This window comes from Cyprinodon tularosa, unplaced genomic scaffold, assembly GCF_016077235.1.
Source record: "Cyprinodon tularosa strain WSP-4 unplaced genomic scaffold, ASM1607723v1 ctg158, whole genome shotgun sequence".
Classification (NCBI taxonomy): Eukaryota; Metazoa; Chordata; class Actinopteri; order Cyprinodontiformes; family Cyprinodontidae; genus Cyprinodon; species Cyprinodon tularosa.
This window is the reverse complement of record NW_024038416.1, coordinates 1,032,703-1,060,351: the sequence shown is the minus strand read 5'-3', so window position 1 is coordinate 1,060,351 and position 27,649 is coordinate 1,032,703. Positions and strand designations below refer to the sequence as shown.

The 27,649-nt window shown below is 36.5% G+C and overlaps 1 protein-coding gene across 2 annotated transcripts; it reads left to right on the top strand.

The window, feature by feature from the left end:
* The first annotated feature begins 1,485 nt into the window (after positions 1-1,485).
* Positions 1,486-27,649, top strand: cers6 (ceramide synthase 6). Of its 2 annotated transcripts, XM_038280259.1 has the most exons (11): positions 1,490-2,004; positions 3,843-3,948; positions 4,043-4,173; positions 12,737-12,794; positions 14,492-14,542; positions 14,634-14,726; positions 20,776-20,904; positions 22,027-22,133; positions 24,751-24,907; positions 25,165-25,188; positions 26,674-27,649. In XM_038280259.1, exons 1-11 carry the CDS (start codon positions 1,835-1,837, stop codon positions 26,827-26,829), a joined length of 1,182 nt encoding a protein of 393 aa, XP_038136187.1. In that variant the 5' UTR covers positions 1,490-1,834; the 3' UTR covers positions 26,830-27,649. The 2 variants fall into 2 exon arrangements, with proteins under 2 accessions (XP_038136188.1, XP_038136187.1); XM_038280260.1 differs by lacking the exon at positions 25,165-25,188 and having other exon boundaries at positions 1,486-2,004.

The window sequence follows — 27,649 nt, the reverse complement described above, 5'->3', positions numbered from 1 at the left end:
ATAAAAAAATCTCTTTTCAGTAGAAAAAATAACCCTAGAGGGAGAAATGAGGGAGACAAAATTGCGTTATTTTGCAGATTTCTTGTCAAGAATAGAGAACATTGTAAATACGATCAGATCTAAAATGGTCTGGCAAAAGATTTAACCAGAAGAAGAGTTGAAGAAACAAAGGAGCACAGAGGAGACAATGAATCAGACTTATAGACGACTCATGTGTCAGGAGTTGTATAGTGTAAATACAATTTGCTGTTGCTGACTATACTTTCATGCCAAAGTATTACATGCTCATGTTGCATTTTTTAGACAAACACAACCAAATTATTTTTATTAAATTGTTTTATAAAGAATTTGAACTGATTACAGAATACATTAGCATGTATTATAGTTCTTGTTATGAGATAGGAAGAAAAATAGCATCATCAAAGACTATTGTGACAGCTATTAGTACTTTCAATCTTTTTTTTTTCTTTTTTCCACTGTACGCTTTTGAGTATTTTTTCTTTACTTTTCTCTCAGTTTCTTTTTTTAGAAGTTTGAGAGCCGACTTGGTCACTAAATGAATCCAAATGAACTGGATCCTGGCAGTGTGACGAAATTACCATCACCTACAGACACGCTGTAGTGATGCTTCCAACATTGGCCACTAGATGGAGCTACTATTCCAAAGAATAGACCAGACCATTTCATGCTCTGCAGTGCACTGCTCATCTTTGTCTATTTTAATACGTAATAAAACAGTATCAGCAGACTTTATCTTCACATCACTGATACAAGAGCTAACAGTCTGGACTTTATTATTAATAATTGTTGATATTTCATTTTACTCTAAGCAATATAAATATTAAAATACTTATTAAATAAATAAATAGTTATTAAATACATATTCGAAGTGAAATGCAAAGTCTCTCAAAAATATATTTTTGCAGGTTCAATATATATATATATATATATATATATATATATATATATATATATATATATATATATATATATATATATATATATATATATATATATAATGTGAATTTATAATGTTCTTTGATGAGAGGGTATGTAAACTTTTACGTACAACTATCTCTCCCTCTTTCTATATATGTATTTGATTAGATTTTAGGATAACTATAAGTAACGTATATCATAAAATATGAATGGACAAACTTTACAAAACAACCTTTACTTTATTAAAGCATAAATTAAAATAAAGCCAAAGAACTAAACCCACAATAGACTAAAGAAATATATGTGTATATATATATTAAAGTATTTCCGATTCTGATCCTGAACTTCAGTGAGAACTTATAAGAGGATACTGTAATATGACTTAAAGCTTTCTTAGGAGACAAATAATATATTATTACCTGTCAACAGCCCGTTAATCAAACACAAAGACCAAGGAAAAACTTTATGCAAAATAATAAAAAACAGAAATGTACTGTACCATCTCATGATGACCAGTAGGTGGCAGAGTTTGACAAACCATCCTTTATATCTCTGCTACGCATCTTTGCTTTAAATGATTAACAATCTGACGAGTTTATAAATGATGAAGCGTGGGAGCAAAAGAGGCAGGTCTATGCAAAGGAGGTTATTATATTTAATGTAGTAGGATTATTGCTGTAATATAGGCCATTGCATTGACATTTGAACGCACCAATCAGTCGCTGAGGAGCTGATTGAGGCTACTTCCCTACACTGGAACAGCTGAAGGGAAGCGGACGGACGGCGGTCGCACCAGATATCTCCTCATCAGCCGAGTCGGACACAGAGCTCCGCAGACAGAGAGACAGAGACAGACAGAGAGCCTCCGTTGCTGGATCGTGTCTGCAGCAGGGAGATGGCCGGGATTCTGGCGTGGTTCTGGAACGAGCGCTTCTGGCTCCCCCATAATGTGACCTGGGCTGACTTAAAAAACACAGAGGAGGCGACGTTCCCGCAAGCAGAGGATCTCTACCTGGCGTGTCCTCTGGCTTTCTGCATCTTTATGATTCGGCTGGTGTTTGAGAGGTGGGTTCTGAGCTGACGGGCTGGAGGAGGCAGGTGCTGATGGAGATGCGCTTTTGTTGCGCCGCTGTCTGTTTCCTCCTCCCCCCCTAAACAATGACATCTTATCTGCTTAGCTCACAAATCATCATCCTTCTCCTGCAGGCCTGCAGCCTGGTTTGCCTTTGATCCTCTCTCTGTCAGACCTGTCCTTGCAAACCAAACCTGTTTTCAGCAAAACAATAAACAGCCTCCTTCAACTATTACATACAGGCCAGATTTGCTTCATATTTTGTCTAATATATTATTTATTTAGCTGTAGAATCATCTGTATGGATTATAGTTGTGATCAAAGCTATTATAATTATAGTAAGCAGTCATTAAGGCCTCAGATCTGAGTTAAACCTCAGGATTATATGTGGTCAAGATCAGAATTTATCTCCTTAGTCCATTTCCCACCAATCACAGCAAAATGGAGATTTCTTGAAAAATATATTTTAATGACACTGTTTATTATGCAGCTAAAATTTGTATGTAGGTCACAGGGTAATGGATACTAAGTAGGGCACATAGTGAATGTAACCAAACTGGGTTGGACACTAAAGGTCTGCAAGGTTTTGAAAAGCTAAAAGGAATATTTATTTACCTTGCGCAGCACATGAAGGAGCCATGTGGTTCTAATTTGAATCCAGACATGTCCAGCATCCAATTAATATAGTCAATTAACACAGATCACTTATATTATTTGTATAACAATCTAATCTGGGGCCTATCTTATGCCTGCCCAAATTAGCCCATATGTACCTTTAATATTTAGAAGATAAATCTAAGGCGAGGAATATTTGTTTATCTAATGATCTGCAGTCTGCAGGGTTTTTTTTTTTAAACAGACCCAGAGTCAGGAAGGATAATCAGTGGTCTTAATAAGCAACTGCAAAAGAGTTGTCATAAATTATTAAGACATATGAACAGTAAGAATTAATGGACAATCAGGAAACTTAAGTTTCCCTACTTAATAATTTTTAATCTTAACAAATAACTATCTATACTACTATACATTTTAATAATTGGGGTTACAATTGATATAAGAAATATTGCTCTAAGCTTAAGGTCAAATTCCTTTAGAAGGCAGCTTTTGCACCTTTAAAAAGAAGTTAGCTGTCAGTTGCACTAAGATAAAGTTCCTGTATCTTTTTCACCATGTCTCCTCGATATATAGTTTACTAATCTTGTTCAAAGGCTAAACGTTGCTAATTTGGCTAAATTAAAAGACATTTCTATTATTATCTAATAAATCTATAATATTTGATCGGTTTCAAAATCTCAAATACTGAAGCCCTTTGTGTTCTAACAATGACATACTTAGAAATTACAGATTATAAATGAACGGTGGAGCTAGGTTTGTTTCTCTGACTGACTTGTATAGTTCTGCTGTCATATTTGGTGTGAATCTTTTCAAGACAGACTGAGGAAGAGTAAGAAAGTTAGGACTATGTTTAGGCAATAGGTTGAAAAATCAACTATAAAACGTATTTTCTCTGTTAATATACAACGACAGCAAAAAAAATTTATAAAAGACACCATAATGGCTAAGACTAAATTATTACTCAAACACATAGATGTGTCATACCATTCTGTCAATAGGAAGCAAGTTTTTTCCATATGGTAATTATGGCTTACCACCAAGGGTGCCATTCTGTCTGCTCTACTTTCAATTACACTCAAGTTTTTAATCAGGTTTATAGCTCCTGACAGATTAAATGTTAAAGGTTATACAATAATTTTAAGGCATCTGAGGAGGTACCTGCTGTTCCATTCAAAAAACTTTCTTTTGAAATCCAGTGATGTGTGTTTTATTGCAGGTTTATTGCCAGGCCATGTGCAATGGGGCTGAAGATCCAGGCTAATGGGCCACAAAAGGCACAGCCCAATGCTATCTTAGAGAAGGTTTTCACTGCCATAACCAAGGTGAGGATATTATCTTTTAATTTTGATCAGAAAATGTTAAATGAATTTTTTCTACATTGAAAAGGTGAACCCGACATTTTAATTCTCTTATTAGCATCCAGATGAGAAGAGGCTGGAGGGCCTGTCCAAGCAGCTCGACTGGGACGTGCGCACCATCCAGCGCTGGTTTAGGCAGAGGCGTAACCAGGAGAAGCCGAGCACCCTCGCAAGATTCTGTGAAAGCATGTAAGACATATCTCTGCTAAAGTAGCTGTAAGCCATCATGGATCAACACCCAGTTTGACTTAAAGCAGAGGACAGATTTGTAACATGCCAAGGAAGTCTAATCACAATGACCAAAATATCTGCATAATGTTGATTGCTACATTAGTGCCTTGCTTTGGCTCACTATTATAGCTGATGTTTAAGTGAGGGCTGATTTGAATAAGCCGTGCTACACAGTCATGCATCAGTAGGAATGCCAGTGGCTGTAGTAAAAGCAGGGATGATAGATAACCTTTTCTAGAACAGGTTTAGGTTCCCTTCCACATTTTATAGGAGAAGAGGTAAGTTGTGTAATTGTCTGAAAGCCAAGGGTGAAAAAGGAACCATTTACTGTAGATAAATTGGTTATGGTAATTTAAATGTCCAAAGAAAAGAGGAGAAAAAGTTTTCTTGCCAGCCTTGTCTGGAAAGCACATCATCTATCCATCCATTTTCCTTCAGGGTTAACCCTGCTGAGCTTGAGAGGGGATGTTGCCTATCTCTAGCTGTCAATGGGCGAGAGGCGGTGTACACCCTGGACAGGTCCCAGTCTATCACAGGGCCACACAGAGACAAAGGACTAACAACCATTCACGCTCACACTCACATCTAAGGATAATTTAGAGAAGCCAATTAACCTAACAGTCATGTTTTTCGACTGTGGGAGGAAGCCGGAGTACCCGGAGAGAACCCACGCATGCTCAGGGAGAACATGCAAACTCCATGCAGAAAGATCCCTGGCCGGGAATCAAACCTTGAACCTTCTTGCTGCAAGGGAGCAGTGCTACCGTGGAGCTCAAAAGCACATCAGTATTAGAATAAAAGGAAGGTTATCAGTTACTAGTTGATTTTTCAGATCAACATTTTGTACCTTTTTAGTTTTGTGGTATATCTTCCATTTTAAACCTAGTTTGAAAGTCAAGAAACTGCAGTAATTTTCCATTCCTTCATACAGTTTACTATAGAGAATTTTGCCAATGGAACAAGAAGGTCGCTTAGATGTCATATGTCATAAAATCCACTCAATATATCGAAGATTCAGGACCTCAATCAATGAAAACCGGTTTTAATACAAATTCTTAAGGAAAAAAAAATGTAGAGCATTTTTAAACATGAATTTATTGCCAAAAAACAAAACCACAATTTGTTTTCAAGTAGTGGTTATGGAAATACAGTTCTCCTTTTTTGAAAGACATATTTAGCAAACAAAAAACTCTACCACAAGTAAATCCAGACGCATAACTCAGGGGGTAGACCAGTTAACTTTGTAAAGAGGGAAGAAAAATAATTGCAAGTTTTTACAGGCCCAAATGTCCATGAATGACAAGAAAAAAAAAAGGAAAAAGCAATCAAATAAAATGTGTAAAAGATTTTGTATCTTTGCTCTTCAAATTTCAAAACATACCATGTGGATTGAGAGGTTTCGATAATCAGCTAACAGCGTTTTGATTTTAAAATGCTTCTTTGGCCCTTTGAGAGAAGATCAAAAGCTCTCAGTTAACCAGCGTGTTATAACGGTTAAATCCATTTGATCACAAAGCCATTCAAGATGCTAACACAGAGCCAGCTAATCTGTAGTAATGTGTTCACCATCAGGGAGATTGTGGTTACTTAGTAGTGTGACGTTAAATGCCAAAGAGCCAGTTTTGCTGTCAGAGCCGAGTCATGTCGAACACCATTGGAACAAATCCGGCAGTGTGAGCCTCCATCCTCTGATCCGCCTGGGGCTGCTGCTCTCTCAGAAGAGACCATCTTACCGATTAGACCACTGGACTTGTTTTAAAACAGCATAGAGGTTGCTGTGCATTCTCTTGCACAAGAAAAAAGTGGATTTTTATCACTTCAAAACATGCTTTCAGGCTGTTGAAACACCTGCGTTTATGCTGTTATCTGCAGTGTAATTAGCAGCAGGCACCTCTGCTGTTTGCAATAGTTTGTTCAAGTTGTCTGTCTCAGTTGTTGCAGGTCTCCAAATGAGGCTGGCTTCAGTCCCTTCTGCAGCGATTGTGCTGTAATTAAGCTCTCATGCCCAGCTGCACCAGACCGATAGGATTCTCTTTTGCTGTATAGACAGCTGATCTGTTTTGTATTCTTTTATGTGTGCAAACAGGCAGTGTGTAGAAAGCATATTTACAGAGGAAATAATGATGACAGTGCAAAGAGCTTTTGTTTATAAGCTTTTGTCTTTTTTCCCCTGATAGCACAAAAGTAAAAAAGATCAAGTTCCCAACTCTGGAAAGAAACATGCTGCAGGTTTCTTTCAGTATAAAATAGAAAATTATACATGAAGATAAAGGGAAGGCTTTGCATTGTAGCCGTGTAAATGTGATATATAAAAAAAATTATCTCTGATTTTGCTAAAATCTTTGCCATTTTACGTTACATAAATACATATTTTGGTCTTTCTGTTATATGTAAACTATTTAGGCAGGTTAAACATAAACACAAAAATCTTAAAAATACTGTGACTTTTTAGAAAGAGTTCATAAAGCACTATTTTGTAAACAATGACAGCCATTTGTCTGTGTCTTATAATCTTTAGGGAGAGAATAGAAGATAAACAACATATACTTAGATTGGTTCATTCTTGAATTAGTTTTTCCAAGCTGATTAAAGATTCTTTAAAACGAAATGTCAGATATCTTTGAAACTAAAGGTGCCGTCTGCTGCTTAAATTAAAATTGAAGCAACTACCAAATTTTGTTTTATTGTTGCACATTTATTATGAATCAAACAAGAGATAACACGTTGAGTCATGAGAAAACAAACCGTTAGCTAATTAGTCAGTACAGCCTAAATCCCAGCTGGAGAAACAAGAATTAAAAAGAAAGCTACAACTTGTATTTTTTCCATCATTAAGCAGAACAAGTACATAATGAAATTGACCTCCTACCCCATGATGTAATCTCATTTTCAGCCGAGTTTAAAACAATTCAGTTCAATATTTGGAGCATTTTCTTGTTAAGATAATTTATTATTTTGGAAGAATAGTATTTGTTTTATAACATTTTAGATATGCTTTTTTATTCTCTTTCTTTAAAGCAATATTTTGCAAGTTGTTTTATAAAGCAATTTTTTTGTAGCCTATAATCGCAAATGTTTCACCTTCAAAAGCCTTAAACAGCATTTCTTAGTTCGGTGCCGATTAGAGTAAAATTAATGAAATATTTCATCTCAAGAGGTTGAGATAAAATTATATATATGTTTCAGAAATGTAAAAAAAAAAAAAAAAAAAAAAAAAAACAGCTGTTGTTGACTTAAGAAACTTTATTTCAACTTGTGAGTCATTGTGATTTTTTTTTCATTTTCTTCATTTTGTCCATGGCAGCATTTCAACAGCATTTAAAAAAAATTATTGCAGGCTCCTTCAACCAGTTGCTACGCAACGGTCTTTTACTCTGTGCCAGGTACACTCGTCCACTTAATTCTGATTTACAATACTTTTGATCAGCACATAAATCGCCTGATGAGGTTCTACTGCCAGTTGTATGTTATCTTGGTGATTATTTTTCTGGTATCTTAAAGTTTGCAAGTGAATATTTCTAACACCCAGAGAAAAATCCCAGGTCTGCCTGCTCTGGATCTGTTCTTAATACGGAATCATGCTGCTCTATTTTTTATTTTTTTTTAGGATCTGTTGGAACATCTTTGTTTAAAAAAGAAAAACTTTAAAAGAGCATGATAAAGCAGTTTTCACATGTCAAACTCTGCTAATACTATAATCTGCCTAAAGGTTTTTTTCATGTAGATGAAAAATGTGTTTCCCTTTTTCCTTTGAGATTCATACATTTTTTAACTGAATTCGATTGATTTGGATGAAGCCTGCATGACTTTAGATAAAGATTTGGCTTTGCTTCTTGGTCCTAAATTCCCATTCTGTCTTGCTGACTGTTGAAAGCTGACTTCATAAAGTAGGCATGTCTTCCCTGTCAGCAAGTCTTTGATCCCACTGCAGCAGTATATCCTTTGTAAAGCTCAACAAGCAGAACTCTTGATCACATCATTGTGCAGAAAGAAAAGTATATGCAGGGTTATTTAAAGCACAAAGTAGGCAGAGCTAAAACATTACTAAATATAACCAGTATGCTACTGATTGTGTTTTTATGAATAAATTAGTGCTGTGCAGCACAACTTGTTCTAACATTGATTTACTTGAGTTGTTAATATAAACATTAAAAACGTAACTTTTATGAATTAAGATTTTAAGATGAGGCAAAAGGAGGTATAAGACCTAATGGGAAAACACATGGAGATAAATACATTGCAGGGGGATTGAAGGTACTGTTTCTCCCTATTCCTCCAGAATAGTACCAAAAATATGTATTAAGTTACTTTGAGAAAATTCTACTTAAACAATATTTAGGGTTTAAATTCCATGTAAAATGAATACATTTACATGTAACAAGATATGAATAATTTTAACATGAAAATAAATGTACTTTTAAGGACTTATATTTAATTGGCCATTCAATTTTCAAAAGTGCCTTTAGATAATCAGATATAGCTTTAATCAAGTAATGCAAATATAAGAAAAAATAATGTTAAAAAATACATGCAAATCTATTTACTCATCTGTATGGCTTTTGTGCAGCTGACTCATTATGAAGACTCTGACTAGGATGGCTTTAATAGAGACCCTAACGTCTGATTGTCTGCTTCACACTGAGCAAAACAAGAGAAATTCTTCCAAGCTTGTTGTGACCCTGTGGTCAATACCTTCACTAAAGTGAGAGAAGAATAACTTTAATGCAGTGTTTCAATTTCTCTACCACAAACATGGATCCAGCTCCAGGATGCCTAGTTTGGTCTAAAATATTGATATAATTATTAATCTTCAAGACATATTATGTGTATTTTTGATTGGACAAACTTTACATTTTAAATGTTTGTCTGCTACTGTCTTTAGTGCTCGTTAGCTGATCATTTTCTCTATCAAAACATCCTTCTCTCTCACGCCAAACCTGCATCATTACCTACATCTACTGTATGAAGTTTCTTTTTGAAATCCTTTTGCCTCAGAGCCTGTTTCTCACATCTTCATTCCATCTTCTTTCCAACAAACCCCCAATTTCGCCATTTCTTTTAATAACTGACTCTAAACTAAGTGCTTGATCTTCTGTTTTTAACCTTCAGACAATATAGATTATAACCAGCAGTACCAGTTAGAACTTATATTTACATTTGTTGTTGAAATTTTATTTAGCCTTCTTAAATGATCAGTCTTTAAGATTAATCAATATACTACACCGCGGTTTTCATCATTTTTAGAATTCATTCTTACTGTCTTTGCAGTAAACAGCAGGACAGCACAGCTGAAAAGATGCACATACCATGCTAGAAAGGCCAGTTCTGATCTTCATACCATCTTTTTTTGCCAAGATATCAGCTATCACTATTACCTTACTTTTTAAGGAGCTGACTCTGAAACCAGTACGAAATATTGTCACAAATATCAGATAAAGGGAACAATTTCTGCAATTATTGTTAAAATATTTTAACACATTCATGCAACCAGATACTGTTCAGCTAATGATTTCTACATGCATTGATTAAATATGCAGCTGATTAATGGCAATGATGCTTTTTGTACTGTAGCTTTGATTAAATCTGGGAAGAACATTATAAAAAAATAAATAAATAACCTCAGCACATCATGTACCACTAGAAAATGTGGATGAAAATGAGTGTTTCATGCTTACCTTCAGTTGCTCACGTAGCTCCAATCTCTACTGTATAAAAAAAATTAAGTTTACACTGCAGAATAACTGAGTCCAGTTTTACTTCTAAGTCACTATTGGTTGATTGATGTGCCTCCTTTTAGGGATCTGATCACTAAGCCAGTCAAGGGATTACTGCTGTTGCTCCTGGAGTTTTGGTTTTTGTTTTATTTACTTTTTATACATTACCAACTGTGATTTCAAATGGAGCTGAGCCAAATCTCTAAATTAAAACCTGATAAAGTAAAAGTTACGCTTTTGTTTCCTACTTAAAAAAGTATAAAGTACAGAAGATCTTAGTGACAGTTGCATGATTATATGTGACTAGTTGCTTTCCACGGAGCTATGTACAGTATGACAAAGAGTTGTAATCCATCCTAGGAGGAAGAACTTGCCAGTGAATGTAAGTAAATCAGAGAGAAGGAGTATTATCAGTCACAAACTGAAGAATGAGTGGGAGAAAATGGTTAATGGCTAAAACCATTTACCTTTTCCCCCACTCATTGGAAAAGACAGGAGAAATGAAAACTGGAAGGAGGAGCATAACAGAAGACAGATAGAGATAACTGTGACCGCTCTGGAAAGGTTGAAACAATCAAATATTTTGTATATGCAAGATTGTTTTATATTTTGTTGTAAATTTTAACGGAGAGATTATGAATATATTATTTACTATAACCTGAAATTGTCATCAGTTAAAGGTTCATTTAAATCAAAGGTAAAACAAAGTAGTTATCTTTGGTTAAATGATTATCACTGACAACTTGTTTAATTATGAGGTCTTATTAACTGCTTACCTTTGTGGCTGGACGTTTTGGACCGATTGTTAAAATCCAAGATGTCTTCACCATCAGTAAATGTCAATAACTTGGTTTATAAGTGAAGCAGAGTTATTAATTATTAACCACAAGGAAAATATTTGCCTCTGTCTATTCAATTTGTTAACCAAAAGAGGAAGCCTCTGCTCTTTTTACTGCTGTATAAATAATCCCAGACTACCACAATTAAAACAGAGACGGCGCTTTGTTTATTAAATCTAATAAACCCTATCATGGTATTATTATTTTTAATAAATTATGCAATCAGTAAAAAACTACTTGAAAAAACACAGAATTCATGAAAGAATCAGTAAACATAAATAGTTCAAATGAGTTCTTGAGGTAGAGTCTCAGCTGTTGATTTGTTGTAGAAATTATATATAGCAAACAGATGTGTGCCGATGATATTTGGTGAAAGTCAAAGAATTTAAGTTTCAATTAATACAATAATAAACAATTACCAGTAAACATAATGCATTGGATGTGACAGACTTGACATGTTTATGAAAACTAGTGGTTATGTAGGGGATGCAATGCTTCTGTTGCCAAGGCAACCGATAGCTTAGCAACCAACGCAGCTGATTAATGGCTAGCAAACTGGCAACAAACCTACTACTGCAATCAGCTAAAGCCCAGTACATTAGCAGACAGCCTAGGATGGTTATCACAGGCCAGAAACCGCAAGATGCCGGACCGCGTCAAAACCGGGTTATAAAAATACTATTAGATCATAAAAGGCAGGCGCCTTTAAGTGACAAACGAGAGAAAACACACATAAGAAAATGACAGAATATAAGACGAGAACGGCAGCTGTAACATTAAAAACACCCAATTAGAATTTTTGTGATAAACCTCCGCAATTAGTTTCGGGAGCTCCTTTAATAAACCAAATAGCATCTAATTACCAATTTTACTCGTCCAGGCAAGATACCCATTAAATGATAAAGATCTTTAAATTGTCGCGCTCTCACTGGAGGAGAATGGATGGGTTCTGATCCCTTTCTGTTATGAGCAGCTGTTTTGGCACGGCTTCACCCTACCGGCCGCGGATCTTATGTCCACCTTGGTCACTCGGAGAAACAGTCAATTAGTTCAACACAGCAAGAGGCTGTATTGTTGTATCTTAACTTTTGGGCACTTATACAGCTTCCAATAGAATCCATGCATGATGTTCTGCTCAGCAGGAGGTTTGTTCCTGTAGCTTCACAGCGAAGGAAGACAGGCAGCGACTCACCGGTCTTTGATCAGAACTGCTCAGAGCATAGAAAGGCACATCGGACACAATGATGACTGTCAATGACGGTCAACTTGTTTAAATGTTTATAAAGGGAAAATCGAATACACACACTATCTACTTTGTGCCTAAAATTTACTTAAAGGTATAATGGAGGATGTTCTTTTTCCGTGTGGATCATCAAAAGAAGAAGTCCTCCTAATTTTCAATCCTTCTGGTGATATGTTTACATAAGGCCGTCCTACGTGCTCGTCCCCATTTTAACTTATCAGTGGTGAGTCCGACATAGTGAAAAAAATGCAAATCTTCTTTTAAAGAAGCTTGTATGAGCGATGCAAACAGCAACTTTCAAACAGAGCTAGCACGAGGAGAAATAGGCTCATGCATGCTCTCAAATGCGTTTAATAGGTGTTCCCTCCCGGGAGCACGTACAGGGTTGTGTATGTGCATTTTTTTTCTAAGTTGAGAAGGAGGGTTTTTTTTTCAAAAATTCTTGAAAAGTCTCCACCATATCTTTAAATATACCTAACATTTAGAAACTCAAATATCACAATTTAGAAACAAATTCTTTCTCATAGTCTGTGGGTCCCTCAGAGATCGCCTTACCTCTAAAATGAAGATCTTGCTCACCCAGTGCATAAGAACCTCTCATTATTATTCCAGTATGGCCTTGTAAGAATAATCAAAATTATTTTGTAATTACTTTAAGATTGATTAATAGGCAAACATGAAAATGTTTATTATACTCAATACATTTTCTCTTTTTTTAATTTTAGGTGGCGATTTACATTCTACCTGTATATATTTACCTATGGAGTGCGCTTTCTTAAAAAGGTAAGCTCATTATAGATTTCTAGAATCTAGTCTCTAGATTAACTGTTAAATCTAGAAAAAACATATGGGGCCTTTTAAAAGTAATTCCACCCCATGAGATGTCTATTTTTTTATTTCTTGGAATCAACCCATTAAATTTAGTTTAGTCAATGTTACATTCAAACTTAGATTTAATCCAGATATTTTATGGATTTTCTCTAGCAGGAGGTTTGCTAAAATGGAAGTTAGGTACATATCAGTATCCTTGACTTTAAACATTTCCCAACTTCATCTAAGTGACGAAAGAGTATTTCACACATGCAAACTTACCAAAACATTAGTCTAAACCAACACAGCTCAGATTGAATAATCTATAAACAGGACAAGTATTAGCCAAGCTTCATATGAATATCATCTTCATGGATGAGAGGCAGGGTGGAAACTCTAAAAGGATCAAATTTAAGGTGTACCAAAAGTCATTTAAGGGACATGAGAAAAAGGGTGTTCTGCTCAAAAATCTGTTGGCCAATATACACTATTCCATGGTGTAAAACTAAAATTTTGGATCTGTCATAGTTAAAAATGGGGATCAATCAGCATAAGGCTCTGTTGAAGCTTTGCTTCAGAGGAGACAAAGAAGATCTGGTTAGAGTTTATTGAAAGACTGAACTAAATATAAAACAGTCATGGAAGAACGCCTGGTAAAGTCTGCAGAAAACTAAATTGACAGACGGCTAAATTGTATTAAGAATCTGTCACAAGACTTGTGAATTACAACTTTTCAAATGCTCTCCATCCAGTATGATTAAGTTTGAGCTATTTTGCAAAACTTGAATCAGAAAAAGTGAAGGAAACATGCCTCAAACATTTTGTGTGTTTAATGGGTGTGTATGTGCATCATTTTGCTTCTTCTTCACTCTACTTGGAGGTCTGTCAAATGTTGTAATTTCAAAGTTATTTCAAGTAAAATCTTTTTTAAAATGTAATTAAATGTCAGGGATTCAAAAATACAGTTTTGTAATAATTGTGCTCCCATCTCTGAAAGCAGCACCAGTGTTCAAATTTTTTGAACAGGTTAATAAAAAACAAAGGGGATTAGAACAAAGTAGTCCCAGAAAAAGCTCTTCGTTTTTTTAGTCAGTGAACCTGGCAGGTGCTGATTCTGCTGAATGCTAAGAACAATAAACCACAGGAGATAAATCTGAGTATGAGTCAGCCGACTGATTATTACTGCAAAATAGAGCTCAGGAGGTTTCACATATTCCATGCATATATTCATGAAAGTGCATGCATAACAGCAATCAGTCGAGATAGAGTTGGGGGGAAAAAAAATCCCTGAAACACAAGTTGGATGACAAAGCACTATGTAAAAAATAGCTCACTCCCCAGCAGTTGGTGCTGCAGGCGCCAGCCTCCAGCCTCTGTGGGATTTATTAATAGAGCGGGTCTGGAGAGCAGTGCAGGAGAACTAAACTAAAACACAGTGACGGGTCACAGTCTGCTTGTAACACATTTACTCAGGATTTAAGGGTATGCCATAGTATACTTTTTAGTCCAGCTTCTTCCCTGCATAAAATTGCAGTGTCATGTGCATTAATTGTCAAATGTATTATATATTTTTTTCTAAATAAACCCAACTTTAAAGCCATTCTTACCCCTAATAATCAGTTGAATTTTAAATAAGGTTCAATGTTTTTTCTTCACTTTATTTTTTTTAGACCCCATGGCTGTGGAACACTAAAGAATGCTGGTACAACTACCCTTACCAGGTTAAAGTTAACTTAATAAATATCAACAACTCTACAGGGAGGTATCTCATTCTATTTAAGATGTACTGAAGACATTCCTGTATGTTTGCAGCCCCTGACTGTGGACATCCATTATTACTACGTACTGGAGCTGTCTTTCTACCTGTCATTACTCTTTTCTCGATTCACAGACATCAGGAGGAAGGTAAGAATGGTTCTGAAATACACATCACTCTTTCTACAATTTAGACCACTTTAAAATGAATCATTCTAGAAAATAACATTATCTCCATAATTACCAACCGTTACTGGCTCTTTGTTTTTGTATGCTAACAAATGTACGTGGAGTCTGTTTGGGCAGAAGTTAGTCTCCTGAATTACTCATGTGAGAAATGGCAAAATAGAGAGAAATGTTTTCCTTCTTTTTTTTAATATGAATTTAGAAAGGTTCCTTAAACACTTTCCAGCTGATTCCACTGAATTTATTTAATTTGAAGCTGTTTACCTTTTTTTTAAGGTAATAATTCACTGATAGTCTCTCTCTTCTTATTGGCCCATCTTTAAACGAATCCATATGTTAAATTCTTACGTCATGATATCAGTAGCAATAAATACTAGGGATGTCCCGATCAGCATTTTAGGCCTCCGATCCTTATTCGATATTTTAACCTAAAATCCGATCCGATTTCGAGTCCCGATTCGATATTTTGCCTTTAGTATTGAAATTGATCAAACTCAAATATATTTTGAGCAAGTAACCCTACTTTTTATTAGACTAATATTTTATCAAAAAGCATTACTATTATTATTGTAAATCCCATGAAATAAAAATCTCACCCAGAATTAAAGGTCGGCTTCAATTTAATATTTTAGTTAAAAGTAAAAAGAAGATCTTTGCTCTATTATTTTCGTTGGAGTATTTGTCTCTCCTCATGACGTCCAGCGTTTTTTTTATTTGCTTTAGCAACCTTTCCATCTGCAGCTTTACAAAACGCTTCATACGCATTTTCATGTTTTGTCATCAGAATCAAGTTCGTGGTGTTAAATGTAGCTCTGCTGCTACTTCAAATTGCCATGTTGCAGACATTGCAAGTAGCTTTAGGACAGTCTTCACTCGTGAGAGTAAAATACTTCCATACTTCTGACATGCTTGCTTTGCACTGCTGCAGATGTTTGTATCGCGCAACTACCGTCAACCGTAACTAGCGGGTACTTTACGGCAGGTGCAGTAAAGATCGGCGCGACTAGTCAGGTAATGTAGCCGAGCTCCGATCACAGGAAAATAGGAAAAGATCGGGCCGATCCGATCTCGAGATCGGACATCAATAAATACACATTTTTATTCCTCTTTTTAATTTGATATTGGTCCTTACAATGCTTCCTCCTGTGACCTTTGGTGTCTTTACTACTACAGTCATTGGAAACATTATTAGACAACATGCCTGTGTGCATTTTCAGTCATGGCAACTGCAAAACAGGCTTAAAATAGAGGCAATCTGACTTCGGCTTAGTTTTTCTGAAGATGTTTCCACACCTATCAAGGAGTCATTGTCAGCTCTAACCAAAGCAATCTGTAGTTGGAGTGCTGATGTTTTTAAGCAGCATGGAGGTTCATTCTTCTAAGCACATTGCAAGTCAGATGCAAATCAGTGACAAACCTGTCACCTCTCAGTTATTGATGTCTTTTGTCGTGTACACGTGATATACCAATGAATTTCAAACAAAAACCTACTCATCCCAAAGACAGAACACCCAGACCAAAGCTGAGTGGCATGTAAATTCAGCGAGGACTGTACAGACACTTGAGAAACCAAACAACAGCTGCACAAACACATGGCACAGCACAGATGAACCTGTACCTCCGGGCAAGATTCAGCTGTAAACTTGCACCTCAATAACCAAGAAAACTATTTATGACCAAAATGTTTAGATTTTGTACAGAGAGGGCAGATAGTTTGAAAGAGGGGTGAAGGAAACCATCATTGTTAAAAGGGTAAAGCCATCATTGCAGAGAGGGGGAGGATTTAGTAGCACCTAGGAGCACCAGGATCTTCAGCCATGGAACACATTCCAAAGATGTTACATAAACACACTCATGCATGATTCAAATGGCCTAAGACATAACACATACACAACAAAGGACTCCAACAACCCAGGAAGGGTTGGTCATTGATTTACATCCAACTCAGGATGTACCTAGGAGGATAGGCCTTAAGGCTGCTCAAAAACACAGAAGCTCCAACTACGGATTGCTCTGCTCTTGACAAACACTCCTGGATAGGTGTTGAAACATCTTCAATAAAAAGCAGCGAATGTCCAGTTGTTTAAGTCTGTTTTGTAATTATTACCCCACTCTTCTTTTGTTTGCTTGTTTTGGCCATGCTTGTTGCATTATACTTTTAGGACAAGAAATTTAAGAAAATAAAGGTGGTGCAATATATTTTTTCCATGACTGTAACTCACATTTTTGGGTTTCTACTGACATAAACCAAGAGGTAAATTATATTTTCTTAGGCTTGAGAATTACTGAAATTCCTAAATCAGCCACTTTGATATTTGCAAGGTAACAGACTAAGATTTGGATGATTAAATATTTTCATTAAGTTGTGCAAATCTAGTAGGATGATGTAGCTATAACGCTCATTAACAGTTCCAGCTTGGTCAGTTTCTAAAAATGTTTTCCTGTTTACCAGCCCATTTCATTCCATGTCCATTTTATGTCAAAATGGACACACTTTTGGTTTATTTGTTGTTTGCATGCCATGCTCTTTACTCCCTCCATAGCTCTGCCCTCTCCATGACACGTCCCATGCTCAGAGCAGGCTCCATGATGCCCTGCTCTTTGCCTTTACTCTGTCATCTCGCTGTTGACTGTTGGCATGTGTTTCTGTTTTTGTTTCTCCTTTCAGTTTTTTTCATGCACAGCTCTACACAGAGAAGGGGTCCTCTGCATCTCCTGCCAGTTCCAGTATGTTCTTCCCTGCACACTCTTGCCTTCGTTTTCATTCTACGTGTCGTGTCACTTCTTTTCCTTTTCATCCTCCTCCTCATCCCTTACCTCTGGTACACTGTTTCTCAGTGCTTGCAGCTAAAGACCTTTCAGTAGCTAAAAAAATTGCACGAGGATTTCTTACATGTCATATTTAATTTCATAGAGCTCCAGTTCAAGCTATCCCATGCTACAGTAGGACTAAATACATTGATATTCAGTAACAGTATTTATCAGTTTAAACCATTTTAAAATAAGATACTTTCTAATCTAATCTTGCTTGAATTTTAGATATTTAGGAATTTTGAAGTAGCTATACATAGCCAACAAAAACTTTATTGTAATTAACTGTAATTTAATTTAATCAAATGCAATAATAGCTTATAATTGTGAGGTATGAAGAACATATAGTTTGTACTTTTTCTTGCAAAACAAAAAAATAAAGTGTTATAGGTTTTTGTATTTTACTTTTCTGACTGTAATAACATGAAGAAAATAGCAAATTAAACAAAATAAATAACCTGTCTACTCAACATTCCAACGGTGTGTAATTTAAACTCAAGTTATAAATACAAATGTTTTCTGTGAAGGTCTCGTAGGTTTGTCTGAGAACAGGTTTAACAATCATTATCACAAAGATCAAGGAACACAGACAGGTCAGGAAGAAAGTTATTCAGACATTTAACAATAAAGAGTTATACTTTTCATCAATATCCAAAGCATTAAATGTCTTGCAGACCACTGTTAAAGCCACTATCCAAAAGCAGAGAGAGGATAGCACAAATCGACCACCTAAATTGACAGGAGGCCAATGTTAGCTCTACAGGAGCTGCAGCAATCCACTGCTTAAGGTCATGATTGCTTGTCATTTGTGAAAGAGTTAAACTAAGAAAGCCAATGCATGTGAAAATAGAAGACAAATATGGAAGGAAAATGGTGAAGCCATGAAAGATTTTAGACTTAGGCTACGTTCACACAGCAGCCTGAAGTGACCGAAATCATTTTGCCCATATGCGACCTGTATCTGATCTTTTCATGACAGTCTGAACAGCACAGATCCGATTTTTTCCAATGTGACCCAGGCCACTTGGCTATGTGGTCCTGAATGCAATATGAATCTGATCTTTTCAAATGCGACCTGTGTTTGAACAGCTACGCAGAAGCGGCAAGAAAAACAAAAACCATGGCGGATGGTAATGTGGAGAGCAGTATTTATGTTTAACCATATTTAAAATATTGTGTTTTTAAGGGTTGGAAAGATCGCTAGTTGCACTCTAACACTACTATCCATGTTTACTTGCGTAAACACAGAGCACGCTTGCTTGTGATCGTGTCATTACGTCCTCTACTGCGCATGCGGGAACTTGCGTTGTAAGAATGCAGTTCACACAGGAGATCAAATACAAGTCGCATATATTTGGAAATGTGAACAGCAACGGCAAAAAAATTGGATTTAAAAAACTAAATCGGAACTGAGTATTAAGGCCTGCAGTGTGAACATGTTATGTGTGTTTTAAAGGGGTCATAGAATGATTATATAGGGTATTTGATGCTGGTCCTTAAGGTCTCTGAATAGGGTGTGTAACATTGGTTGGGCTGAAAATTACATATTTACTGTTTCATGAGCCCTAATGCAAGCCTAGTTATAAGCCTCAGAATAAAACGACAGGTTTTCTTCCTTTTATGGTATGCTCATGAATATTTAGATGAGCTGTGCGCTGTTTGGTTGGTTCACAACGAGTGAAGCTGCTGAGCAAAGATGCATCATAGCAACAAGCACTCACTCATTGAAAATTGTTGATATGGTAGGGTGACGAGACATCCTCTTTTTCCGGTACAAGTCCTTCTTTTCATACCTTAAAAAATGTCAAGTGGGATTTTCAAAATTGTCCGGGATTTTGGTCGTCTACAGTGCAGCACGTAGTAGAAACACACCGTGCACTCAAACTCGGTTGGCTCCCTGCCCCAGTCCGCCCGGGCACCAAGGGTACCCAGACCTCCCCCAGAGCTGGTGGCCCCCACCCAGACATGGGCAATGTGGAGTCAACAAGTCATCTCCATGTCATGTATTCGTTCTACCCAGCCACTGAAGCAGGTGAGTCCAATCTTCACCGTGAATTAACCTGTGCAGATTGGACTCACCTGGTTAATTGGCTGGGTAGAACCAATACATGACATGGAGATGACTTGTTGACTCCACATTGCCTATGTCTGCCCCCACCCCCTCGTTTAGAGCTTGTGGTTGTGATGGCCTTACGGTCGGAACAGCCCCTCGTTTCAGTAAAAGAAGTTTAGCAATTCCTGCTTTGAACAGTCCAAGATTTTGAGAGCTATCTTTGTTAAAATGCTTAGAGAAAATGAACAGCTGAGCATCAAACTTTGCAGGGATCTTCTGATAGACAAAAATAATCCATGCCTGTCGAGTCTTCAGATCCTTGGGATCATTAGGACTGTGAAAAATGTCCTCTTTCTCCGTGCACCCTGGAACACTGTATTTATTGGTTCTGGCTCATTTTCTATAGAGAAACTGCCTGCTTTGTAATTCTTGTAGAAGTAAACCCAACTGTAGGCTAAACAGCTAAACTGGTGTCTTATATCTTCGTGATCTCTATTCATGTTCTAAGGCCAGAGAACCAGTGGGCTGGTCTGTATGTAAATTTCGGAGTGTGACAAAAGCACAGAATATAACCAAATAAGGCAACATCTCAGAGTTTATGTCAACTCTGGGCTTCGTTTGGATTTGCCCTCTTTATGGTGGAAGTTTAGAATTGTGAGATTTGCAGAGAAAGGAGGTGTTGATGGGGTTTGAACTTCTATGTCCCTTTCACCCACTGAACTATCATTATTATTCTATGAAAATGTAAACTCAGTTTTGCATTCTATGACCCCTTTAATGGTACACTAAACCTAAATTCACCCAGTGAAGTTGAAGATAGTATATGTACACTGTTTTCCAGATTTTAATTTGTAAAAGATTTTCTAAAGCATGCATCATTTCTTTGCGACTCAAAAATAAGCTCAACTTTTTGTTTGATTGTCACTTCAGATCTCAATAAGATACAGGGGAGTTTGCAAAGGTTAAGGGGTTGTGAATACTTTTGCTTGCTCTGCAAAACGGCCTTTCAACAACTCTGCACAAAATGTTTATTGATCTGAAGACACCAAGAGTATATAAGATATTATTATCTCAAGGCTGTAATTGGATTCAGAATTCATGTGACACATGCACTAATGCCTGATATTTCCTTGGCAACTGTCTCTGCAGGATTTTCTGATCATGTTCCTGCACCACGTGGCAGCGATCTCTCTCATCGTATTCTCATATGTGAACAACATGGCACGAGTTGGAACTCTGGTCATGTGTCTACACGATGCAGCTGACGTGCTGATAGAGGTGAGAACCTGCAAATGGATTAGACACTGTCGATGGATCACCATCCTGGGAATAAGCTTGTGTCAGCAGGGTTTTTTTTAGACATGTTCATATGCCTGTCATTGTTATACTATGTAATGAACACCCTGAATATTCTGACCCAGCGTTGTGCCTCACAGCTCAATATAAGACTTACAAGCAAGATGGAACACATTTTAAGTCAGTAATGTGACCGACTGTGGCGCTGACACCCGGTGGTTGTTCTAGAATAAATTCACCAGGGTGGGTTCAGTGTTTTTTATTGGGACACAAAAAAAACTGGGCAATAGTTATTTTTTTTAAATTGACATGCAGAGCCGAAGAGCATCAGATACCCTAGATATAGCAGATAAGAGTGATTTATCATCCTTTATATCCCCAATTTTGGGGATGTAAAAGCAATCTTAACCGTTAAAACAGGTTTTAACTGTTGTTCTGATTTTTTAACAATAAGATAAGATTGAAATACTTAAGGTTTATTGTAAATTTATAACAGCTGTTCTTAAAAAATTCATTTTTATTCGTTAAAATCTGAATTTGCATCGGTCATCGGCCATGAATCACCGCACCCCTAAAACTGATTCTATCTCAATACGACTGAAGCAAAAAGTACATAATTGTTGAAATACACCTAAAGATAAAAAAAAAGAAACAGATTTAAGAGACCAATCAATGACAGTTTTTGCGCTCGTGCATATGATTATCAGAATTGTATTTAGTATTGTGTTTTCAGGGAGCAAAAGAAGGGCCATGATCAGTTCTAACGGTGCATTGCATCTGCAGTCAGAGGAAAAAGGTCAAACCTTAAATTAAAAAAACTGCATCCATTAACCTCCATTTTATAGTTGTATAGGCACTATATTAGTAGGTTGTTCTGCATCAATACAAAAGACATAACGCCATAAAAGAAAGTTTGGGCTTTATTTTGTAACCTCATTCAATCTAGAACAAAAACAAATGGCTCTGCCTGTCAGGTAAGTCCCTGCAGGCCTGTGTAGATTTACATAAAGATAATAACAGAAATAAATAAACAGAGAGTTAAAGCAAGATCAATGGTTTTGTTTTATTTATTTTATTTTTTGTTTTGTTTTTTTTGTCAACCAGGCTGCCAAGATGGCCAACTATGCCAAATGTCAGATACTGTGCAACCTCCTCTTTGCAATGTTCGCAATTTTCTTCATAACTTCCAGGCTGGGAGTTTACCCCATCTGGTAAGTGTTAGTCATTTTCTCTATGATCCAAAGCTGGCATCATTGTTGATACTGTATGTGACTTAAGTTCTGTATGTGTTTTCTGGCAGAGGCATTTTCATACAATTCAGTAGTACAGGCAGACAGGGCTTCAAATGCTGTTTAGCTTAAGCTCCTTAGCACATTTCAGTGGCTCATGTTTGAAAAAAGGATGTCAAAGCCATCAAGATCTCACTGCTTTTTTTTATCTCCTTCTTCTTTATCCACAATGGTTTGCAGTTTAAACAGATCTGTGTGAATTTTGTTGCTAAGTAATAGTTACTATGGATACTACAGCTTTAACCTTTCAATGAAAGACAAACAGTTCAGCTCATGAAAAGCAAATCTTTGTGGTTCTTAGTCTACCACTGGAGCCAGCCCAACTGATTATTGTGATTATTAAAACATTAAGCAAGGATTTATTTATGAGGGCTATTTCTAGTTCTGTGGGATTTTTTTTTTTTGTCTTAATTGCAGCTATTCTAACCAAATTTTTTGCTTCAAAGAAAAAAAATGGAAATTTAATTTTTGTATTTATTTTCTTATTTTTTCTTTGTTTAAACCAAACAGCCATGTAATCACATTGCCCGAAAATACTGTTTAAAGCTGGCTGGTTTGTGGGATATTTGAAGATCATAAATCTAATTTCAGCCCATGAAAGGATGCACAGCAGTCCTTTTTCAGTCAGCAGCAGCAGCAGGGGTGTGATCAGGACTTCATTATATGAATGTAGACATGATTTACATTCTGGGTCAGGCAGCTTAATTTTTTCCACTTTTCCTTGTGATGGCAGCTCTTAATCATCCCCCAAATGCTATCTAGGCTGTTTAGATTCCTGTTTAAATGTAGTGTTGCAACAGCATTTAAATGAATGGTTATTTTACAAAAAGCCTTTTTAGGATATATGCTAGCTTTAAGGTATTTAAACCATCCTGTATCTGTTATTTGCTTTTGAATGTACACTGCAATTTAATGGTTATATAATATATTTTTTGTCACTTCTTCCATTGCCCCATTTCTACAGTTGTTGTGACTTTGGTATCTGGAGTACTAACAAGTGGCTGTTTGCAAGGAATAAACAAGAAATGAAATTAACACAGATCCTCAACTAAAGCTGTTAGTGCTTGAAAAAGAGAAAATCTACCCAATTTATTTGCTTTAATTTCCTGGTTTGAATTAAATGATGTTGATTCTACATCTCAGTAAATTGAAGTGTAATTGAAAAGTTAATCTGTCTGTCTTATATTTTTATGAGTATGGCTTAGGGCTAATGAAAACCCACATTTTTAAAATAAATGATTTCCTATCAAAGACTGTTGCCTCAATAGGTGTCCAGCAGATATACATAAAATAAAAGTCATAGCAAAGGGAAGCTGTCTGTTTCTTCCAGGATTGTTTGTGGAAAGTTAGATGGAAGGAAAAAATACATACAAATTTTGGAGCAAAACCTATACAAAGTTTGGGGGGGATTCACAAGGCATAAGCTGTAGATGGAGTCAGTGTTTCAACAATCACCACAGTGTCATTGGAAATTGTTGTGCAAGTTATAATTCCCTCTGTAGAGAAGCTTTATGGAGACACTTTTCTTTTCATTTTCAAACAGTATTTGACGTCTGGTCCCTTTGCCAAAAGCACTGAAATCTCCTTTTATGACTTTGCTATAATGGTGCTTGATTGGCCACCAAAATGAACTAGCTTAGGCTATTAAAGCTACCCAGTTTTCCTTAACATTTCAGTGGAAAAACATCTAATAGCCTCCACACCACTTTGCACAGGTGTTGTAATTGATGTAAAAGAAACAATAGATATTGAGTTTATACACTGGACAGTATTGAGACATCGTTTTCCTTAGATTATCGAGAAAAAAAATGTACTCAAGTAAGAATAGAAATATTTTTAATATTTTTTTAACCAAGTAAAAGTAGAGAGTATGCAACCAACAAATATCTCAACTAAGAGCAAAACAGTACTTTGTAAAATGCATACTTAAGTACTGAGTAACTCTTTGCTCATATTATCTGCTTTAAAACTGTGTAACCAGGCTGACAGTTATGTGCAAATTCTGGTGTTATATAAATTGAATAGAAATAGATAACATTTTTACAAAATAACTAATTTAGGCAGAAGAAACACTTTTCCAAAGTACAATTACTCTGAAAATAAAAACATTTTTGCTCTCTTAAAAATACTTGAGTAAATGCAGCCAGCTAAATATAACTAACTACCCACCTGGTTGACCTTTCCGCATGAAAAAGATCGAACACCTCTCCTGTCCTGAAATAATATTCAGAATTTCTGAGTAACTCAAACAAGCGTTTATATGAGCCATAAGGCATATTCATACAATTAACAAAAACGAACTCTTAGAATACGTCACACTTTTTACCTTTAGTGTCTGTTTAGTCACACGTATGATCAAATAAATCATAAGCATGTATTATAAGTGAATGTTATTGCTACAAAGAGATTAATACGATTTTTCTTCCTTCTTTTAACAAATATCTTGTGTTTTTATGTAAATAAAAATAGGAGCTTTGAATATATTTTTTCCATTTTTCATTCACAACAATTGTAAAACATACTTTTCTTGCTGCTGCAGGATTTTAAACACTACTTTGTTTGAGAGTTGGGAGATTGTGGGCCCCTATCCATCCTGGTGGGTCTTCAACCTCCTTCTGGTCTTACTGCAGCTTCTTCACTCATTCTGGTCGTACCTCATAGTGAAGACAGCGTGCAGAGCCATCTCCAAAGGAAAGGTGAATCAATGCACTCAACCTGCACTCAACCTCTCCTCCGCATCCTACCTATAGTTGTACTTGTTGCATCATGCAGTTCAATGTTTTGCTGCAAACATTTTTTTCACAGAGTGAACATTCAGACCTGTGACTTTTTGACTTTTTAAATTATTTTTGTCTCATAGTGCACAATTATATATCAGAAGCACTGCTGTTTTTTTTATACGCTGACTAATAACAATCCATTCTGTGTTAATGTTGTTTTATCTGTCTTCAAGGTGGGGAAATGGAATCCTTTACATGTAAGTAGTTCTAAAAACATTTTTTATAGTTATAGTGGCACATTTTTCTTAGCAGACATGCATAATGGATGCAGATCCAGTAGATTCCATAACAGTTGCTTCCCCACTGCCATTAGACTGCTGAATGTTTTGTAAATGGGTTATTGTATTTTATTATATTTTATCATTATAAAAAAAAAAAATTAAAAAAAACTGAAAATGTTAAAACTGTACATTTACAGTCATATGTTTATATTACTGTTTTTATATATATATATTTTTTTACTATTTTTCAAGGCTGCACTTTAAAAAAAAATGAATTTGTCCAGAGAGCTGTTCTAAACGAAATTTCTTTTTGGTTTACACTAAATGACACATTTTGTGTCATTTACACAAAATGACAAATAAATCTGTCTAAGTCTAAAAAAAATAAAAATAGTGAAAAACTATTTTCATTAAATACTGTAATTCTCGTCGTCTCCCGCTTTATCCGGAACCGGGTCGCGGGGGCAGCAGACTAAGCAGAGACTCCCAGACTTCCCTCTCCGAAGACACCTCCTCCAGCTCTGCTGGGGGAAGCCCTAGGCGCTCCCAGGCCAGCCGAGAGACGTAGTCTCTCCAGCGTGTCCTGGGCCGTCCCCTGGGCCTCCTCCCAGTGGGACGTGCCTGGAACACCTCCCGAGGGAGGCGTCCAGGGGGCATCCGAAGAAGATGTCCGAGCCACCTCAACTGACTCCTCTCGATGTGGAGGAGAACCGGCTCCACACTGAGCCTCTCCCGAATGACCGAGCTCCTCACCCTGTCTCTAAGGGAGAGCCCAGCCACCCTGCGGAGGAAGCTCATTTCAGCCGCTTGTATCCGGGATCTCGTTCTTTCGGTCATGATCCAAATTTCAAGACCATAGGTGAGGGTAGGAACGTAGACCGAACGGTAAATTGAGAGCTTTGCCTTTTCGCTCAGTTCTCTCTTCACCACGACAGACCGGTGCAGCGTCCGCATTATTGCAGCAGCCGCACCGATCCGTACTGTAATTCTGTGTCCTTAAATTTGATTAAATAGTTGATGATGTCATGTCTGGTTATAATACTTTTAAAATATAAGGTCCAGGCATGTTTGCCCTTCTAAGTATTTAGTTCTATAAAGAAAGGCAAACACTTAGTTGCACTGATTTGAAGAAATCAATTTCTTACACTTCTATTTATGTTTTTTTATCATGTTTGAAATGAAGCTTAGCTAAATTAGAGAAATAATGATCAAGGATAGGGACTGCCACTGCCATAAAAAATACATAAAAAGAGATTATGGTAGAGAATATTTATGTCATAGTGTTTCAAGAAATAAACATTAATTAGACTGAAACTTAACCCAAAACAATGATTGTAGGTGCTCTTTATACATGTTGTTATTATTATTAAAACTACACCCATGGTTGATTACTTTACAGAAATGTCAGTACATTAGATAGCTTAGGTCATGGTTGTTTTCTGATGTTATTTTGTTTGTCAGGTTTCTAAAGATGACCGCAGTGACATTGAGTCCAGCTCTGACGAAGACGACAGCCCCGCTCCCAGTCAGAAGCATCACAGCAGCGCCACTAATGGGACCAACAAAAACGGGACCAACGGCTACCTGACAGGAGCCCTGTACCCTGACGAACACTGACTGAGCTTATATCATGCGAATGGAGCCATGCTGAAGTCACCACCCAGATATCTGTGTGTCATCAGCATGTGTGTGTGTGTGTGTGAGTGAGCATTGTGTGTGTATGATGCAAACATGAACATCTCATCTTTGTAAGTTATTGATAGATTTATGTGAATGCGGTTTTTGTCATTGGTTCTTTACTAATTTTGTTGTGCGATTTATTCTCTGCGGATATATATTTGCATCCAACTGCACTTACAGTACAGACAAATAAAAAGGAATCGGTACAAAGCAGGAAAGTGTTTCACTTTATGGTCAAAGCATGCTACAATAACTCACACCAGTCTGTCACACAGCAGGAAATGTTTCCTTCTACGTTTGTCTCTTCCTTTGTTATTTAATTTGTATGAACAGGTTTACAACTCTTAGCCAGACATCTTTTCTTCTCTGATGTCAGTGTTGACATGATTTCAAAACAGAAACACAACTTTGATTTTTCATTTGAACATCATAGTATTAGCTGGATTCAGTTTTATTGCTACTCCTCCAAAGATTTGCCAGAAACGTGAGTTTGGTGTCCCTGACAAATGAACGAAAATGTGAACTTTATGCACATTTGGAAACACATCCTTCATTAAATCTGTATATGAGATTTCAATAACAGTACCATCTGTGTGTGCGTCCGATATGGCGAGATGCTGTATTCTTTATCCAATCATTTTGTTAGGAATTCTCGTACATTTATGGTTATCATTAAATTAAAGCGATTTGTCCTCTTATGGGGTAGATACACGAGTTGTTTAAATGATTCAATAATAAAAAATGCAATTAAGTCAAA

What these genes read in the sequence shown, in the direction of transcription:
- cers6 (XM_038280259.1), top strand. Translation starts at nt 1,835, where the DNA reads ATGGCCGGGATTCTGGCGTGGTTCTGGAACGAGCGCTTCTGGCTCCCC. An exon ending in CTGGGAGTTTACCCCATCTG is followed by an intron (nt 22,134 to 24,750) that starts GTAAGTGTTAGT and finishes TTGCTGCTGCAG; the next exon opens with GATTTTAAACACTACTTTGT. An exon ending in GAGCCATCTCCAAAGGAAAG is followed by an intron (nt 24,908 to 25,164) that starts GTGAATCAATGC and finishes TCTGTCTTCAAG; the next exon opens with GTGGGGAAATGGAATCCTTT.